At 30.0% G+C, this 19,300-nt stretch overlaps 2 protein-coding genes and 1 non-coding gene across 8 annotated transcripts; 2 read left to right on the top strand and 1 right to left on the bottom strand.

Moving 5' to 3' along the window:
* Window positions 1-362: 362 nt before the first annotated feature.
* On the bottom strand, window positions 363-5,869 carry LOC107429043 (uncharacterized). 5 transcript variants are annotated; one of them, XM_048462278.2, is made up of 14 exons: window positions 5,686-5,869; window positions 5,268-5,604; window positions 4,924-5,117; window positions 4,689-4,824; window positions 3,736-4,020; window positions 3,478-3,575; window positions 3,168-3,279; window positions 2,833-2,938; window positions 2,553-2,646; window positions 2,172-2,362; window positions 1,935-2,034; window positions 1,760-1,853; window positions 1,516-1,572; window positions 363-976 (listed from the first exon to the last, which is right to left on the bottom strand). In XM_048462278.2, the coding sequence occupies exons 1-13, from the start codon at window positions 5,782-5,784 to the stop codon at window positions 1,547-1,549; spliced, it is 1,872 nt and encodes a 623-aa protein (XP_048318235.2). In that variant the 5' UTR covers window positions 5,785-5,869; the 3' UTR covers window positions 363-976; window positions 1,516-1,546. The 5 variants fall into 5 exon arrangements, 3 of the variants coding, with proteins under 3 accessions (XP_048318235.2, XP_015895159.3, XP_048318236.1); XM_016039673.4 differs by having other exon boundaries at window positions 1,737-1,853; window positions 5,686-5,866; XR_007237470.2 differs by having other exon boundaries at window positions 894-976; window positions 1,760-1,848.
* Window positions 5,870-5,944: 75 nt separating this feature from the next.
* On the top strand, window positions 5,945-6,016 carry TRNAT-CGU (transfer RNA threonine (anticodon CGU)). Its single transcript has one exon. It is a non-coding gene; the product is annotated as a tRNA-Thr (tRNA).
* Window positions 6,017-9,600: 3,584 nt separating this feature from the next.
* LOC107429041 (nuclear transport factor 2) lies at window positions 9,601-13,888 on the top strand. 2 transcript variants are annotated; one of them, XM_048462953.2, is made up of 9 exons: window positions 9,601-9,759; window positions 10,798-10,976; window positions 11,252-11,531; window positions 11,660-11,943; window positions 12,023-12,167; window positions 12,325-12,446; window positions 12,539-12,598; window positions 12,935-12,986; window positions 13,324-13,888. In XM_048462953.2, the coding sequence occupies exons 2-9, from the start codon at window positions 10,800-10,802 to the stop codon at window positions 13,563-13,565; spliced, it is 1,362 nt and encodes a 453-aa protein (XP_048318910.2). In that variant the 5' UTR covers window positions 9,601-9,759; window positions 10,798-10,799; the 3' UTR covers window positions 13,566-13,888. The 2 variants fall into 2 exon arrangements, with proteins under 2 accessions (XP_048318910.2, XP_048318909.2); XM_048462952.2 differs by having other exon boundaries at window positions 12,533-12,598.
* The last annotated feature ends 5,412 nt before the right edge of the window (window positions 13,889-19,300 follow it).

Raw genomic sequence — 19,300 nt, 5'->3', positions numbered from 1 at the left:
TTATTAATCTACATGTCCTGTTTTACTTTATTTATAAATAAAAAAAATAAAAAAAAAAAAAAAAAAAAGCACACACACACACACACACGCACAACTCTCATTATGCAATTTGGCAAAAATTTAAAATTTACAGCATAAATCATAAATGTACTACTAATGAAACAATTATGAAATTACCAAAATAAAATAATAATAAAATTGAGACACCTCCGAAAATGCATTACCAAAAATAGACCCCAAATTTTGTGATAACTTTAAATTTTGTAAAATCTGACGTATTGATTCGAATTAATCCTTGTTCTCTTTGCTTAACTTTTCTTCTGTAGTGGTTCATGATAATCAGGTAATTTCCAGCCCCCTGATACCAGAGTGTATATTCTCTTATATGCAAGTTTCATGAGCAGTTGGGAAATATTAGTCCTAATTATATGTTACAGACACTGAGAAAAGTACACCAAGGTAATAATCAGTTATCAAAAACGTACAATGTCTAAGCTCTTCTGTTGGCTAAAATCAAATATTAACTCCTTTGAATCACTCTTTTAGCTGTGGTTGCAAAGAAGATCTTTCATGAGGACACAAATTAATTACCCAAAATATTCTATGCACCAAGTCCAGACTAAAGACTAGTGGGTTAATGTTTTGGGCAAAAAATGCAATAGGAATGAAGCCCCTAACCCCAGCACACCAGATCAATGTCTGCACAACCGCACAACAATATTCTTCCTGGTTCATTGTTACTGTCCTCACCATCCATCTCTTGAACCAATTACATAAACTGTCAATTCGTGGCCGAGAAAATAGAAGCTCTAGAAAGAGGCAAGGAAGGAAGATATTGCACTGGGTTCACCAAGAGCAAGTGTTAATGCACACCCGATTTGGTGCTAATAACCACACTCCCTGCAGATGCTTGATTTGCGGCCCGATTACTTCCAAAATTCTTCCGATTTGATTCCCTCGCAATTCTTGAACCAAACTGATCCAGTAAACACAGAAAAGAAAATTGGATCATTAGATAAGCTAAGAAGCAAAGAGTATACATATTTGTCAGAGGGGAAAGGAGTAGAGCTTCAATATATTAGCATTAGCAAAAAGAAAATGCTCCACGTATGGCTCTTTAGCAATGCTCGATAACATTTGCCTCTGCATAGAGCTTATGAATTCACATATACCTATAACTTAGTGTTCACATCAAATACAACTTCAGTGTCTTTAGCAGTCCTGTTATTGAGCTTTTATGGAAAACTACATGAAATCAATTTCTTAAGTTTATAATTGTTTGTTCAAAGTGATAGGTTCCTGATTATGCTAGAAACAAACAAATACACATTGAAAAGTCAAAAATATTGCACCAGTGTCGGAAGTGGTTTAACTATTTCTAAAGTAGAGGAAATGAGGATGCAAAACACAACTTTAATACAGGAGACCAATAGGAATTGTATGTATGACAGTCGAAATCTAAATATACTTCAAAAGATGTAGACAAGCTTTATGAAACTCAAAGAAAATGCACACCTGTATAGCTCTTTTCGGAAGAGTTGCAGCTTCATACAGACCAAGTAATTGTGCAACCTTCAGTAAACATATTTGAAATTTAATATCTGATCACGTTTCCCAAATGCTCAAGACAATTCGTTTAAACACATGCAATCTAACTGTATCCCAGAATCTATCCAGTATCTCAAATTTCAGGGCATAAAACAGAATGTAAGCTGAATGAAGGAAATAACAATGACCTCTCTCAGAATCTTCTTATCACCTGCCCCGCTAGGTTGATTAAGGTCAGCAACTTCCCATAGTGGAATATCAAGTAGAAGTTTTATAACATCTTCATCCAAGAAAGGAAACCTAGCCTAGTAAAAATGAAAATAGTCAATACATGATGAGAATCAAGGAGAGAAGAAAATGATGTCCAGCCAAGATGTTAGTAATACCTCCCTGCCATTATCAGCAATGCATCTATCATCCCTCCCTAGGTTTCTTTTCCAAATTCTCTGCATATCCAATTTCATTTCCTCATGCAATCCAACCCAACTGGCCAACCACAACACAAAAATCCCAAGTGAACTTCAAATTACATGTCACAACATATATACTAATAAAAAACAAAAACACACATAGACACATATGAATATGTTTGGTCTTTCATATGTATATGTATCCGATGTTACCTTCCCTGTCTAAATTTTGTTCTATGCCTTCCATAGCCAGCACATTGCTCATCCGCCCCAGAACCAACAAGGAGAATCCTAGCCTTTGACTTGTATTTAATGCGTTGACAATAATTAGAACTGCTATGCCCCTCATATACCCATCCATCACCACCAGCAGCTAGCCACAAAGCTATTCCTATATTGAGGTCCTGCAGTTCTAGAAAAATATAATATCCTGTCTATCCAGAAATATATAGTAGGAGAGATGTAGCACATATGATAAAGTCTAGGAACTCTTACCAACATAAATGAGAAAAAAAAAATTAAAAATACATGCAATTTCTGGTGGAAGCATACCATATACGGAAGAATTAAACATCACTAGCCTATAGAATATACCATGTAGGTGTTAGCTGGACTTATGAGAGACATAACATGCTTTGTTTCAAAGGTCAAAGTTGACAAGTCAGAATTAATCTCCACTAGTTTCCACCTGCATTTCCAATCTCATGTGGTAAGAAACACAATAAAGTTAAAAGGTAGATCAAACCATCAAGAACTTGAATTCGGAAAGAACATTATAATGTAAATGTTACAAAATATTCATTACATTGAATAAAGCTACAAAGGAGCTAAACAACATTATGGAAAGAAAAGAGAAAAAATTATTAGCATTTACTTTCTTGAAGGTATGATACTTTTCAGTTCCTTTACTCCCGCTCTAGCAGAGATTCTATCAGGAGCAGTCTGACCATCAAAGCTCACATTAAGTAGATCAATCTCATCTGCAAAAATATACATAGATATATATTATAAAACTCAGCCAGCAAATGAATTGACAGAAAGATTCCAGAATAATACATGTCAACTAATTGTCTTGGCTACAAGTTTCAATTCCAACTAATTGGATCACACTATTAATTTCTAGAAAATCATGAAACTGGGACACTGCAAAAGGTAACAAAAAAAAAAAAAAAAAAAAATTGCAGAACCAGCTTACTTAGAATCACTTACAACTAATATCTAAGCACTCATGCAACAGTGCTGCAAGAATCATAGAATCCAATCCGCCAGAAAAAAGAACAGCCACTGGAACGAGATCCTTCTGTACACCACAAGTATCTGCCTATGCATTTCAATCCAAATAGTTGTTTCAATTTCAAGGATATAAACAATTAATAACCTCCCCACCACAAAAAGCTTATGAAGTCACAAAATATCCCCTAATTTTCAGTTTCTCATTATGGTTTTCAAACAAAAATAGTGCTTCATAATTCATTTTTCAATGGTTTCCACCAACATACGACCAGAAAGAAGTCTGAACCTGAAAGATAGTATGCAGGGAAGAGCGTCGCCTAACAGACTCCCTTAAAGCAAATAACACAGACTCTGCTGCCACTGGAACCGAAGCTTGTATGGGAGCTAGTCAACCAACAGAAAAACCACAGTTACAATCTTATAACAAGAAAATTGACACCCAAAAAAAAATAAAAATAAAAATCAGCAATCATATTCCACATATAGCTTTTTATTTACATGGGTTGTGCTCCAATGAGGCAGCTTCTGTGCACACGATACTAACCTGCTTCACATGGCAATATATCTGATAAAGCCGAGTGCATGCCATTTTGCCCTCTAAGAGTCTTAATCTTACAGCGAGAAGCATGCAAATCTTCAGGCTTCGGTTCAACACAGTTTCTCTCCCATTTTATTAGTTCTTCCAGCATGGCATCAGTCCATTCATGCTTTTTTACTTCACCAACCATAAAACCATCATGAACTGGACAGGCTACTGTTATACTGTATATGCCACATGGAAGCTCTTCCCAGAATCTAAGATTTGTAGTTCCATTTTCAGCTTCAAAGTCTGTGGTGGATTAAATTAATTATTACGTACAGCTCCCCAGAACATTAAGGTTGACAAATTCATGTTTAACTGCGATACTGCTATTTAGGTTTGGCTGTGGTATTCTGTCTATATAGCTCTACCACGCCAGTGTTAATATATATTTAATCAAAATAATGGACTGAATCACAGAAATATGTAAAAATCAACTTATATGGACAAGGACCAGGTAGCAAACAAATTATCTAAACTAGTAAAGCTAAGGAAAGTGAACAGTAATATGACAATGAACTAATCGACTATAATCTCTCTCACTCATCTGCAAACTGTTAAGGTAGTTAGTGTTTTTTTGACGAGCTGTTCTAGTGTAAATGCTGATTTATATTTTTTATTATTTTAACTGTATATTAAATACTGTGTTAAGCTCTCCAATAATTAAGTTCTGAGAAGCACTTTAGACAACCTTCCAGTTTTCCTGTAGTATTTCAAGAACAACATCCAACCCACTTGAAAGAAGGAAGAAGCCAATATAATAGTCCACTTTCAGAACAATGCTTTTGTTTTAGATAATATACAGAAGAGCAAAAAAGTCTGCCTCTGTTAACATAATAAAATTGCTTCTATAAACCATAGTACAACAAAGGGTGAGTGGCGTTGATAACTCATAATCTCCACTAAGAAATACTTACCAGAACTCTGCTCAATGGATGAGATGGGTGAAACAGAAGACAACAGAAACCGAGGGTCTTCCACTGTAGGCCAGTGGACTAGGAGACTCCGCCTGCCAAATGCATCTCGGCCAAACCACAGAGTCCTTGTACGATCCTATACGTTCAATTATAATAAAATTTCAGAAAAAAAAAAGTGAAAAATGTTGCACCAAATTCTGATTAAAACTAATTGAAACTTACCACTCGGAGTTACCTGCCAATAGATGATGGCCCAAGGCCCTTTAAGTGTGGAAAGGACATCAACAACAGAAAGTTTCCCTCTTTCATCACAATGACATATCCTATTATTCAAATGGGAATTGCAGGAGCAACACTTTTCCAAGGTTTGCAAAAGAACTTCAGTATCATTCTCATCACTACCAATGTGCAATCCCCCATATATTTCACCTTCCAAATGCATCATTAAAAACCAAATTCAAAAATCACACAGAATATCAAACAAATTTAACAAGATGAAACACTAAGAAAAGCATAAAAATCAATACCAAAAATTTATTAAAAAAAAGACAAAAAAAAAAAAAAAAAAAACCCACATACCATTGTAAACAAGGATATTCCTAGAAGCATCTATCAATGGCTGAACAATAGGACTTGTTCCCCTTAGCTGCAAAGTGGCACCAATGAAGTGCAATTCAGCAGCAGAATTTGGCACCTCAGATGTTCGACCATTTTCCGAAGGGAAGCAATAGGTCCCTTCTCCAATCTGCTGAGAACCAAACTCTTCGTTTTCTACTACCCTTTGTCCCTCAACGAAAGAAAGGATTTGTAGGGGGCATGAAACCCGTGGATGATGGAGAAAAAGTTTCTTGCTTCCTAAGCTATCAGGACCCCTCCTCCGTAAAGCAGCTTTGAGATCATCTATGCTGAAAACAAGCTATTATAGAAGACAAAAAAACAAGTGGGTTCAGTGAAATAAAAATTAACAAAAAAAAAAAAAAAAAAATCAAAGCTTTACTTGCTCGGAGGTGAGAGCTTGAGGTGTGGAATGGAGATGGAGAAGAAGAGCAGAGAGCTCCAAACGAATCCCAGAAACAATCAAAGCGATTCCACACATCTCTCTCTCTCTCTCAACTCCCTCTCTTCCTTCCCACGAGCCTAAAACCCCACTGCGCGTTTCTCATACTAGCGCAGACTGTCAAGGCTTTTGGATTTGTTAACGCCCAAAAAATAAGTTTTTAAATATCCTCCATTTTAAGTTCAACCTACCGCCAGTTGCTTCCGTAGCATAGTGGTAGTGCGTTCGCTTCGTAAGCGAAAGGTCGCGAGTTCGATCCTCGCCGGGAGCTTTTCCAGTTCATTCGCATTTTTATTTGTCTTTTCATATCCTTCAAAAATAAAATTAATTGATTATCCAAAAATACCCTTCTATTTCAAGCGTGCCCATATATGACTTTTCCAAATAATTTAATCCAATTCTTTAATGATTTAAATATTAAAAATTTTCTTCAAAAAAATTATTAAAACTAACTTTTTTTTCAAAAATTTATCAATAGTAATTTTATTCAATTATGGGCATTGAAGTAATATTAAATTTAAAATTTTTAATAGTTTTTTTGACAAGGGTAATTCTGTGTTAATGTATTACTTTTCTTTGATGTATAAAGTTTTTACTAGTTTAAGGGGGATATTTATCAGTGTCAAATAATTCAAGAGAGTTTTATGCAATTTACCTTTTATTTAACACTTATCCTATAAAAAAGGAGATTTTTTAAAATGAAATTACCCAATTGAGAGGGGCTGAGTTGAGTGAGAAAAAAAAATGTATATATATATATAAATATTTTGCTAAAAGAAAAAAAAAATGTATATATATATATATTTTTGCTAAAAGAAAAAAAAATTATATATGTAGCATATGATCCTCAAAGTGTATTTGATGCAAAATTAAAGGATTATAAGCATGGAGAGTGCCCATTTGTACAGTCAATTCAAAATGCACACAAGCACTTTGTTAGAATTTGTAGTTTTATGTTACATATGAGGTGGTGTTTGTACTTATTTATTTATTTGTATGCTTGTAAAGTTTGCAGAGTTTTCACATGAATTTTTTTTTTTCTCTGAAAATTTTAAAAGGTAGGTTTTGTTTTTAATTTGCTCGATTTGATAATAATGCCCCTCGTGGAGGCATGTATAATACTATTTTTATTATTAATTATTTCCTTTTTAAGGTATAATTTATAATTATTAATCAAAAATACTTTTATTTTTATTTAGAAAGTACACGTTAGCGGAAAAAAATATATATTATTATCATTCTGGAATCTATATGCATGTATATACGTTGAATTTGTTAAAACTACAATGGTAAAAATATAAATATACATTATTTTTTACCTTTTTTTCTTATATTATGGATAGGAAATTCGAAATCAAGATTACCATTTGGGACTATTTATACGCATTTTTAATGGATTCTAATTATAACAACATGTACATATGTATGAAAGTTTAATAACTTTTTTTTTTCCAGGAAAGTATAATAACTTAGCATTAAGCTTTCCTATAATATTAATTAGCATCCTCTACTTCTTCTTTTTTTTTTTTTTTTTAATTACCAAAAGTATATGGATAATATTACACCATTTTATGAGCAAAAATTTATACTAGGAATAATTAAATTTAAAAATAAATATGTTGGCATATATTAAAGACAAGTACAAATAAACAAAGAACAAAGGCAAAGTGAAGGGGTAAACCTACGAGCAACTACCATGTATAATTTGTTTAAAAAATAAAAAAATAACCATAATGTATAATAAATTTGTAACGGTGTAAACCACATATTCTAATAAATAATTATTTTTAAAAAAATTATAAAAAAAAAAAGAAAAGTAATTGGATAGACCCTTTTTTGGGTGGAAAAATAGGATAACTACATTCTAAACATTTTTAGACTATATTATTTTTTTCGTCAGAAAAAAAAAATATATATATATATATATATATATATTTTAATTGGATAGACCCTTTTTTGGGTGAAAAATAATTAATTTTTTTGCATTTTGCCTCTAAAACTACAAAACCTCTTATATTATTAATCAATTATTAATTTTTGTTAGTTTAATTCAATCAAATAAATCTCTCTAGATTTGTTGCCCCCACCAAAAAAAAATTTAAATCCCTCTAATAAATTTAAACAAAATTAATAGTACACACGGTTCAAAAAATAAACTAAAAAAATTTAAACAAGAGTTTATTTTTTAATAAATTGGAAAAGAAATTTTATCTACAGGCCTAATTAAACTTAAAAATTTTAGGAAAAAAATTATTTCCAATGGTTTTTTTTTTTCATTTTAAAACATGACAAGGATTTTCAACCAAATTAAAATTATAATTATAATTATAATTTTAAAATATATTTTTAATAATTTAATATTAAATTATATTTATAAATGCATTATTATCATTGATGATGTATAAATTGAAAATTTTTAAACAAAGAGTTATACATTACTTTTTTAGAGTAAAATGCCCAATATGCTATAAATTATGATGGGTGAAACACAATTACCCAAAAGTCTCTTACTTTTTTTTTGTACTTTAAGCAAAAAACAAAAACAAAAAAAAAAATCTTACTTTAAAAAAAAAAAAAAAAAAATTACCCATGACTAGAAAACATGAACAATCTGACCAAGTCGACGACAAAAATGTCAACGTAAACAATATTAAGACAATTTAGTCCCCAAATTACAATACTGATACAACAATGTCCTTCCAAAAGAGTACAGTCCCGTGGTGTCAGTGACAGCCAAACCAAACATATAATTCAGTCCCTTCAGACGTTGGAAATTTTAAAATATTAACAATTTCCTACTTTTCTTTATAATAAAAGAATTCAATATCAAAACAGTAATTATTGACAATTTGGCATTACAAAATAATAACAAACAATAAAATCCTTTGAAAATTTTAAAAACAAAAAAAAGTCTTTTTTTTTTTTTAAAGTTATGTTTTCAAATTAAAAAGATATAATATTTGTGGATTTGTAGGGTGGCAATTTTTTATTATGTCAACTTTGGGTGAAATTCCACTTCGTTTAATTTAGAATATATTTAATTCTTAATTAAAAAATTTAAAAGATTTAATAATATTTTTTTAAGAGAAAGTAAAAAAAAATAATATTTTTTTAGCATAAATAAATAAATTAATATTATTTTAAAAAGTTTTAATTATATTATCAAACAAATTTTATACAGTTAAATTATATCTCATTTAAAATTATTATTAAAAATATTTATTAATTAAATATATTTATGTTTAAAAATATAGAATTAAATATTTTAAATATTTTCAAAAATATATAATTGAACATTTTAAATATATTTAAAAATATACAATTGAATATTTTTATAAATTAATATCTTAAATGTGTTTAGAAATACATGACTAAACATCTCAAATATATTTAAAAATATATATTAAACATTTTCAAATATAATATTTTAAATATGTTTAAAAATATATAATTAAATATTGTAAATATATTCTAAAATATACAACCAAATATTTTTAGATATATTTATAATTTTAAAACCATATACTCCAAAATAATATATCATTTAATTATCCAAAATTTACTAACCAAAAAAAACTTTATAAAATTTCTATAATTATTAATTTTGTTCAAAGCCATATGAAAAGTTTGATTTGTAAATGATTTATAAAAAATAATTTTTAATTTAATTAAAATTCTATAAATTATAAATAGTTTAAATATTAAAAATATTTATATTTTTTTATATATTTAAATAGGATGAAAAAAAACTTATTCGTTGAAAAAACCATAATTAAAAAACGATACAATCAAAAATAGAAAGCGGTAATCATCTTTTTTATTTTTCTTTCTAAATGTTGGGTCAGCCGTGGCTCGTATCCCTATAAAATCTCAACCTTTGAGTTATTCCAAACACGCGCACGCTCTCATATTCCCTCTCCACTGCTAAACGCCACTGTTGGAGCGGCCCAATAGCGTCTTCGCTCTTTCTCTCTCTCTCGCTCTCTCGCGCTGCTTCTGATCTCTCTGTGCTAGGTATTCTTTTTCTCTACCACAAGCTCTCTCTCTCTCTCTCTTTTCTCTTTTTATTATTTACTTATTTTATTTTTTGGGCTGTGTTTTTGCTGATCTTGTTTTCTACCTATTCGTGTTTTGTTTATGTATTTGATATTTGTTTTTTAATTTGGGAGCGTTTTTTAATCACTTTCCCATGTGGGTTTAGTTTCTAACGCATAAAGTTTTGATCTTTAATTTCTTTGTTGTTTCAATTTTTTGGTTGCTTAATTTTGTTTGGTTTGTATTTTTTATTTTTTATTTTTAGGAGAGATTTTTGTCTATGTTGCTCCTTGTGATATAGGGTATAGAGTGAACGTTTTTGTTATTTATTTGAATAATATATTCTCTGTTTGCGTCAATGACGTATGCTATGATAGAACTCCAATTTACCTAGCGCTTAAGAAAGCATTGTTTTTGACCCCAGTAATAATAAACAAGTAAATAAAGAAAACACCATGTTTTTGTTAAAATTAAGAAAAGGGTAGTTGGTTTAACTCTAAGGTGGCAACAGTTTTGAAAGAATCAGTATTTGTCAGTTGTTAAATGTGAAAACATGGAATTTGGTACGGCTTTGAGGTTAAGATTGTGTACATTATTAGTGTTGCTTTGATTCTATTGAGGTTGTGAATTTAAAATTTTTTTCAATTCAAGTTAATAGAATGCTTTTAGATTCCTTTCAATGATTGAAAGGTCAATCTTTTGTCCTTTAGGCTTAACTTCTTTGTACGTGTCACCATTGGAGGAAATTTGGATGCTGTTTAGCTTCTAAGATATAGATTCTACTTTACTTCTTCTGATTTTTGTAACTTACAAAACTTGCCATATGAAATTTAAAATTTTAAACTTTATGCGCTTTTCCTTTCTTCCTCAATTGAAGCATTTTTGTTCACTTTTATTATGTTTAATTTGGGTTCATCTCATTCATTATTCATCTTCCCTCGTCCACCCCCCCCCCCCCCCCCCCTCTCTCTGCGTAATTAAATTTTGTTACGATAATTTATGGGGTGTATGTTGCAGAGATGGCACAGCAGACTGATGATTCCCATAGTGCTGAGTTAGTGGGAAATACTTTTCTTCAACAGTATTATCGTGTTCTCCATGAATCTCCTGAGGATGTTCACAAATTTTATTCGGAATCCAGTGTGTTGAGTCGGCCTGATGCAGATGGTGTGATGACATCAGTAACAACCATGCAGGTAGGTGTCATGGAAATAAGATATAGTATTAGTAACTTCCAGATTATTTGACCTTTTTGAGTATGGCATTATGGTGGTTAAAATTCAATGTCCATATAATTGTGGAGTCATTATATCATATTCTTGCATTGACTGATCACTTAATTAATAAATTTTGTGTCTTGATCAAATATATCAATTCTTGCAAACTAGGAATTCATAGTGTGGCTTTTCCAAATATTTATTCTTATGTAGAAGTAAAAGAATTAAGTTTTCTTTTTAAAATCTTGGAGCAGGGCATTAACGAGAAGATAGTCTCCTTGGACTTCCAGAACTATTATACACAGATTTTGACAGCTGATGCACAGTTTTCATATAAGGATGGTGTGATTGTTCTAGTGACTGGTTGTATAACGGGAAACAATAAAGTGAAAAGAAAGTTTACTCAATCTTTCTTTCTAGCCCCTCAAGACAATGGGTATTTTGTCTTGAATGATGTTTTTAGGTATATTGATGATGAGACGAGTAATGATGCTGATGGAAGTTCTCAAGCACCTCCATTCACTCCAAGTATTGGTATGTTCTTCAAGCGGATTCTTATTTTTGTTCTTCTCATATTATTTCCTCATTCAAAATAACCGACAGCGTTCTTCTTTTCCTGCTGTTTGCAAGAACCTGTATTTATCTCTGTGTTCTGATTGCAGAGTCGACTGTTGTCACTGATGAGTCCATTCCTATTCAAACTATACCTCTGGAGTTGGATTCTAATAATGGCAATGAAGTCAGTCAAGTCTTGGATAACGGGAAGGAACCAGTTGCTGAAGAAGGCAGTGTTGTTGAAGAACAAGGTCTTACTGACAAAGAAGTTGCTGCTGAGAATCCAGCTGATTCAACTCACAATGTAACTCCTCCGGTTCCTGAGGCTGCTGTTCCTGTGGCTGCTGTTCCTCTAAGGGAGGATGCTCCAAAGAAGTCCTTTGCATCAGTGGTGAGTAAATGTCCTGGTTCCCTTGAAGTAGGTAACACTTGTTATAATCATATCATCTAACATTGTGTACTTGGTTCAGGTGAATGCCTTGAACAAGAATACTGCTCCATTTCATGTGAGAGCTGCCCCAACTAAACCTGTCATACAGCCTCGAGCAACTGCAGTTCCTGAAGCACCAGCTCCTGTTAGCAACAATGTTGTGGAAAATAATAACGACCCTGCAGGTTATTTTTCCTTTGGCTGTATAGTTTTTGAATACCTGGTTGGAACAAAAATGATTTTTGTGACTTTTGTAATTATGTTTTACTCGGATAGTCGATCAATTGTTTCTTCTAATTCCTATTAGCGGATTTTCCCAGCCCCCCTTTTTTTTTTTTTCAGTCAAGGCACATGCCATATTTGTTGCAAATTTGCCTATGAGTGCAACTGTTGAAGAGCTTGAAAAGGTTTTCAAGGAATTTGGTCCAATCAAGCATGATGGAATTCAAGTTAGAAGTAACAAGGTCTGCTTTTCTGTCTTTATGTTATTCTTTGTTCAGTAATGCTTTTTATGATTTAGATTTGTTTATCAATTATCCATTCTTCTCAGCAACAGGGAACATGCTTTGGTTTTGTGGAATTTGAATCTGCGAGCTCCATGCAGAAGGCACTTGAGGTATGGTCTCTTGCATATTTTTTTTTTACTTCAACCTTGAAAATTATTTGTAGTTCATTCATAATTTTTGAGGTTGAATTTGTATTTTACTTAGAGGACATTGTATTTTGTAAAATAGTCTCACATTTTTATCCTGTACCAATTATTGTGTTTTGGGTTCTGAACCATTAATTTTGCGGTAATAGTTTATAAATTTAACCAAAATAACATGTATAACATGAAGATTCTTACTTTGATAATGTTACTGTCTGTAACTTTTGAGTTTCTACACATTATTGTATCTATTTGAAGTTGTCACAAAAGTACTGTATCTAATATCCAATATTTTTGTCTCAGGCATCACCTATCGTATTTGCCAATCGCAAATTATCCATCGAAGAAAGACGAGGCAAGTTGAAATGTTTTACCATTTTCTAATGATAATTCAAGTAGAGGATTTTTATATGCATACCTAGAAGTTCACGATCTTTTGATCGTATTTCCCTTATGTTAAATTGCTATACAATTATACTTAAAACAGTTATTAAAACATCTGATCGGCTATGGTGCATGCCATGTATGAATCATAGAAAAATTAATTAAAACATATTGTTGCTACATAAAAATATCCCATCTGTTGCGCAGCCAAGTTTTTGGCTTTTTACAGCTGAAAATGGGTTGAGGTTTTCGTTGATTTTCTATACCATTACTTATAGATCATTTGGTTGACATTCTGGTTCTTTCAGCGAACAATGAGAGAGGGAGGTTTTCATCTGGAAGGAGTGGTTATCGTAATGACAATTTCAGGGGCCGTGGCAACTATAACGGAGGCCGTGGATATGGGAGAAATGAGTTTGAGAAGCGTGGTGGCGAGTTCTCAGGTCGAGCTAGGGTGAATAATGGACCCAATGCCAATGCAGAAGCTTACCAAAGGTCTTATCCAAATGGGGGAGGAAAAGTTGCAAGGCAAACAGTCAAGGTGGCATAATGTAGGTTGGCTTTGATCTTGTCTACTGAGTTCTATTTATAGGGAGAGATTTTATATCTAAAACAATGAGATATAGAGATTTTTTATTTTTTATTTTTATTTTTTATATATTATCAAAGGCCGGATTCCTTAGGTTTTGGACTGGATGATTTGGGAGAGTTTTTTGGTGGGATTTGTGTTTTTTAAATCTTTTCTCCTTTTGTTTTTCTAGTGCATTTTTGTTTTTTGTCTTTTTTTTTTCTTTTTTTTTATAAATGTGAATTAGGTAATTTCAAATTGTTGCTTTAAAGTCCTCCAATTTGCTCCCTTCTCTTCTCTGTCAAGCAATGTTGTTGATATGTCTTTCACATTCTGCCAATCAATTTTTCCTCAATGTGACTGTTTTTTCAAGTTTTAGTGGACTAACACCACCATTAATTATAATAATTATAAGATGGAGGTGATTTTACTTCATAGTTCATTTTTTTTCTTTTATTTATTGAATTTATAAAACTATTCTTGATTAATTGTTTTATGATCTTTGTTTTAATTTTTTTTGATTGTTTTGTGATCTTTGTTTTATTATTATTATTATTATTATTATTATTATTATTATTTTTAATCTTTCTATATTCTAATTGTCCTAAAACGTCTTTCCCCTCCCACCCCAAAAAAATAAAAATAAAAATAAAAATAAATGGAAAAAAGAAGAAAGAAGAAGAAGAAGAAGAAAAAGAAATCTTGCAAGGCAATCAGTATGATTGTGTAGTACTACCCATTAAGGCATTTAACAAAGTTCTTGATAAATATCAACGTGGCTGTGCTATTCAATACCTACATCTGATTATGTTTCCATGGAATTTATTTGGAAAAAACAAAAAAGAAAAAGAAAAGGAATATGATTTTGTCTTAAAACAAGTGAGATTGTTATATGATAAATTAAAACAATTGAGAATTATCTGTACATTTAATTTAGATTACACAAAAAGTTAAAAAAAAAGAAGATATATATATATATATATGCAAAAAAAATTACGTAAAAATTCATGTAAAAAAAAAAAAAAAAATCTCTATGGTGATGCATCTTCTTTCTTTGTCACTAAGGTAAATGTCCGTCTGTTATAGTTTCTGTCTTATTTGTATAAAAATAATATTTTATCTAAATTCTTATCTTTTTTTGTTTTTTTTTTTTGTTTTTTGGATGTCTATGGATTCTTTTATCCAGGCATGTGAGACAAGATACAAAACAATTATATCATTCATGTAACTTTTAAGAGAAGCTCTCAAACATAATTATCATCTATAAGTTGGGATACATTTATTAATTGAAAAAACATGAAATTTTCTTCTAAATTTCGAGGAGAGTGTCATGTAAAAACTGGATTTTTTTTTTTTTTTAAATTTTTGGGATAAATCATGTTATTTTTATCCGGAGTGTAAAATGTCAATTCTTAACTAAAAAATTAATAAAATCAATCAATTATATGAATTGTTACCAATGCAAATGACATATCACATTTATGCACTATTTTATCTAATATTTAAGATTTTTTTTTTTTTGAGAAAATCTAATATTTAAAATTATTTATCATGATCAACGACTATAGATAAAATTTGCCTATTTATGAAAAATAAAAAACTCAATCCTCTGTTAAGCAAGTTCACTTGTATAACGATGAATTGTCAAAAAAATAAAAAATAAAAAATAAATTATATGTATATATACGGTATAACCCCATGAAGTATTAAATTAGCAGTAAACCCTTGAGACATGACGTTTGTGAACAGCAGTGAAACACAAGTATTATATGCACATTCAGCCCTGATTAGTGGTATAAACGAAACCAAATGTATTTTGGCAACTAAAACCAAAATCAATCCTAGATTTTGGGTTTTAAGATTAAATATATTGAAATTTACAGAGATGAAGCACAGGATGATGATGATGTGCTATTGATCCATTTGAATCTTAGAAGGAGGGTTTATAAATGTCATAAATAAAGTAAGAAAATGTTGAGTATTTTAATGGTTTATGTTCAATTGGGTTGATGAATGTTTGGATCGAATTAGGGTCATTCCATCATCATTCACATGATCTGCTCGACTAGCTTCTCAAGTTAAAAAACAAAATTAAAATCACCATAAACTACCAATATATTTATAAAATCCTTTTATATTTATCTTGATTGTTTAAGAACATCTTTAATGGTTAATTGCATTTTATTATTTATATTTTTAAATTTTGATATTAACATTAAATGTCAATGTCATGTTAAATTTTGACATTACTTTCTATAAAAATTATCATTGGTTAATTATATATTTTATTTAGTCACATTATTTTAATTTATCAAATAAAAGTTTAAGTTGAATCTTATTTATGTAACTTTAACAGTTAAAAAGAAACTAAAAATTTAAAAAATCTCTTATTTAATAATAATATGGAACTTACAGATTTTATCATAGTGAAATTCACAATCAAAATATATCAATTGCATTTTTGGTGTTAAATTTGATATCAAAAAAGCAATTGACATTTTATGTAATATTTTATTAGAGTACACAAAAAGCACAACTATTCTATTTTTTTTTTCACATAAAAATGAAAAAATGTAATGCCATTAAAGATACTCCAACAATCCAAAAATTACCATGTAAAAAATAGAACTACCGTTATGTAATTCATATTAGATTAGTTAGTTGTTAATTCGATACAATATAAATAAAGTGTAAAAATGTTAAAATTGTAAAGCCATTGGTACACAAAAATCTATTATCATATATGATGTAAAATGAATAATCATATATCATATACGAATTTAATCAATTTTTATCCATCAATTTCAAGAACCAATTAAATTAATAACCATTACATTAACCATTCATCTTGCAATGGTTTCATATGTTATTTGAAGCTGACAATAAGAAGTAATGATAGCTTTCAAGTTCTTAATTTGATCATTGCTGGTACTTAAACTTTTATCTATATCTATATCCAAAAATCCTGGTAGAGTTGTCTTATAGATTTGTGACACGTAAACAATTTTAGGTATTCGAAATGTTATGTTTTTTTTCGTTGGAGTGTGTTAGGGAGAAAAAGAAGAAAGGCCTTGGGTGGGGGGAAGAAAAAGCAGGCTGTGGCCAATTAGTTGAGTGCCACCTAAGTGTGCAAAACTTTTTGTGTCGTTTTGTTTAATCCGCCAAATTCCACTAAACCAGACAACACGTGGCGACCACAGGTTGTCGGAGATTCTTTCCATTCCACGTCAAATCAATGACGTGTCCTACTAAATCATCCCTCGAAGATTTCTTGTCTATCTGTCTCTTTCTTTTTCTCTCTCTCTCTCTAAGAAAAAGAGGGTCGTAAAAGGTAGAATGAAACTTATAGTTTTTCCGATACATATGGATGCTCTTTTATATATATATAGTCTTGGGGATGACAAAAATAATTGATAAGATAATATTGGAAAACATAAAAAATTGTATTATTTAACACAAACCCACATGGTTATAGTTTACATATGTATTTTTAAAGTTAATATATTAGCAAGTAAACTAGGTAAGAAAAAATAGTATTTATTTGCTATGTGTATAATTTATAAAAAAATTAAGTTTTATTATGAACAGATGGACGGCATAGTATCGTATCATGTAATTATTGTGAATCAAAATCTTCCATGCTTATTCTTTTTGTTATGAATAATAGAATATAAAATAAAAATATAAAAAATATTTGGCACGTATATACTTACTAAGTAGTTTATAAACATATATATATATATATATATAAATATGTGTGTGTATATTATTGATTAAATAATATATCAGGTATTAGTTTATCTTATTTTATTTTTTGATTACACAGGTATGAGTTTATTTACCAGCTGGTTATCTGATGAGTATTATTTTTAATGTTTCTTTTTTTTTTTTTTTTTATATTGATGAGTTTCACTTATTTATTTTATTCAGGTTTAGTTTTCATTAGTTTTACAATTATTAAAATATTTTCATATTAATTTTTTTTAATATTTTCATATTAATTAGTAAATTCACAAATGAGGTTGTCCAAGTATGCTTAATATTTTATATTCAAAGTTACAGGTTCAAATAAATAAAAGGGTTATAATATTTTTTTATGCAAGTACTGATATTATCATGTGAAAAAATATATTACAATATAATGTCGTATAAATAATATGCATTATGTTTTTTTAAAAAATGGAAACAATAAGGATGAAAAAATCTTCTTACCAAAATATAAATAAATAAAAAAGGACAATAAAGAGAGCCATTCCCCATCGGATTCTTATCATTGTCCTGTTGTCATTGTTAATGCTCTCCTTTGTTTTTCTTTTTATTTTCTTTTTTTTAAATAGAAAAATTATTAAAAAAATATATACCAAAAGCTTTGAAGGGATATAATTATTCACATGCATATTTTTTAAATATTTCATGACTAAACCTTCACTTTTGGATTATTATCAAAATACTAATAAAAAATAAATAAATAAATGTAAAATAAAACTATCAAACAACAAAAATTAGTTGTCTCTGTCTTCAGCATAATAATTTTGAATTTTGAATTTCTTTTTTAATAATAATATTTAACGCACATATTTTTTTTAAATTTTTTTTTTGATATATTTATAACTATTTTTTTCTCAAAATTTTCAACATATAATATAAACTTCTATTTTACAAAAAGTAATTTAATGATAATAATAATAATAGCAATTTGGTCAACGCGGTGCATATAGACCATTGGATGTATGAGATGACTATCAAAAAATTAATCTAAAAATCTTTTGATAAGAAAGTGGGGAATTTTCTCCGTATGCCAACTTTGCATGATAAGACGTCATCGAAAGGACCTAAAAAAGGAGCGGTCGCTATCAACGGTGGGTGATTGATTGATGTGGCGTTCCATAAGGGACCCTCACCCACTTCAACACGTGGATATTTCTCCGCTCTTCGACACGTGGAAACAGGACCAACACCCGTCCATAAAGTCCTCCTCTGCTACTTTTTATTATTTTATTTTTTGGATTAAAAAAAAACAAATAAATAAAATAAACAACAAAGTGCAACTTGACTTAGGTGGGTCCCACCCTAGTTAGTCCCACCTTAGTTAACACGATGACGTGGGTATTTTTTGGGGACCACGTGAATCACGATAAACTCGCCGATGTTATCTCCAGAACTTCCTCGTTGACTTGTAAGGTGTAATATGTTGACCGCATTTAGTAGAAGAAACGGTAAAACTACCCATCTGTCGCGGTGACCTTTATGACTATTTTCTCCACCAATAGTCACTTCTTTAACTTGCTTACTTGTCGTCCTCTCATTGCTAGGTTCATGTCCTTAAATAGATTATCGGGTTGATAGGATTTTCATAGTTTTTTATTTTGGTTGAAAGGAACATTAGTTTTTCAAAATTTTTAAATATTACAAAAATATTAACATATTGTTTCTTATTTAATAGAAGAAACGGTGAATAGTATTGACCTTTCATGAATGTTTGATTCACCAATAATCAATTCTTTAACTTGCTTACGTGTCATCCTTCTTTTATTGGTAGTCACGGCTCCTTTACTAGATTATATATGCCATCTATTTTTCTTAAAAAAAAAAAAAATATGTTAAACTTTTTATTCATTTATCAGTCCTTTTCCACCCTTAGATTTTAAAATAAAAAGTGTGATTTTGTCTTTTTATTGTTTTGTTATTAAAAAAGACAGAAAAAAAAAGAAGAAAAA

The sequence above is a fragment of the Ziziphus jujuba genome, chromosome 12, assembly GCF_031755915.1.
Source record: "Ziziphus jujuba cultivar Dongzao chromosome 12, ASM3175591v1".
NCBI lineage: Eukaryota > Viridiplantae > Streptophyta > Magnoliopsida > Rosales > Rhamnaceae > Ziziphus > Ziziphus jujuba.
The sequence above is the reverse complement of the archived record's forward strand: the minus strand, read 5'-3'. Positions and strand labels throughout refer to the sequence as shown.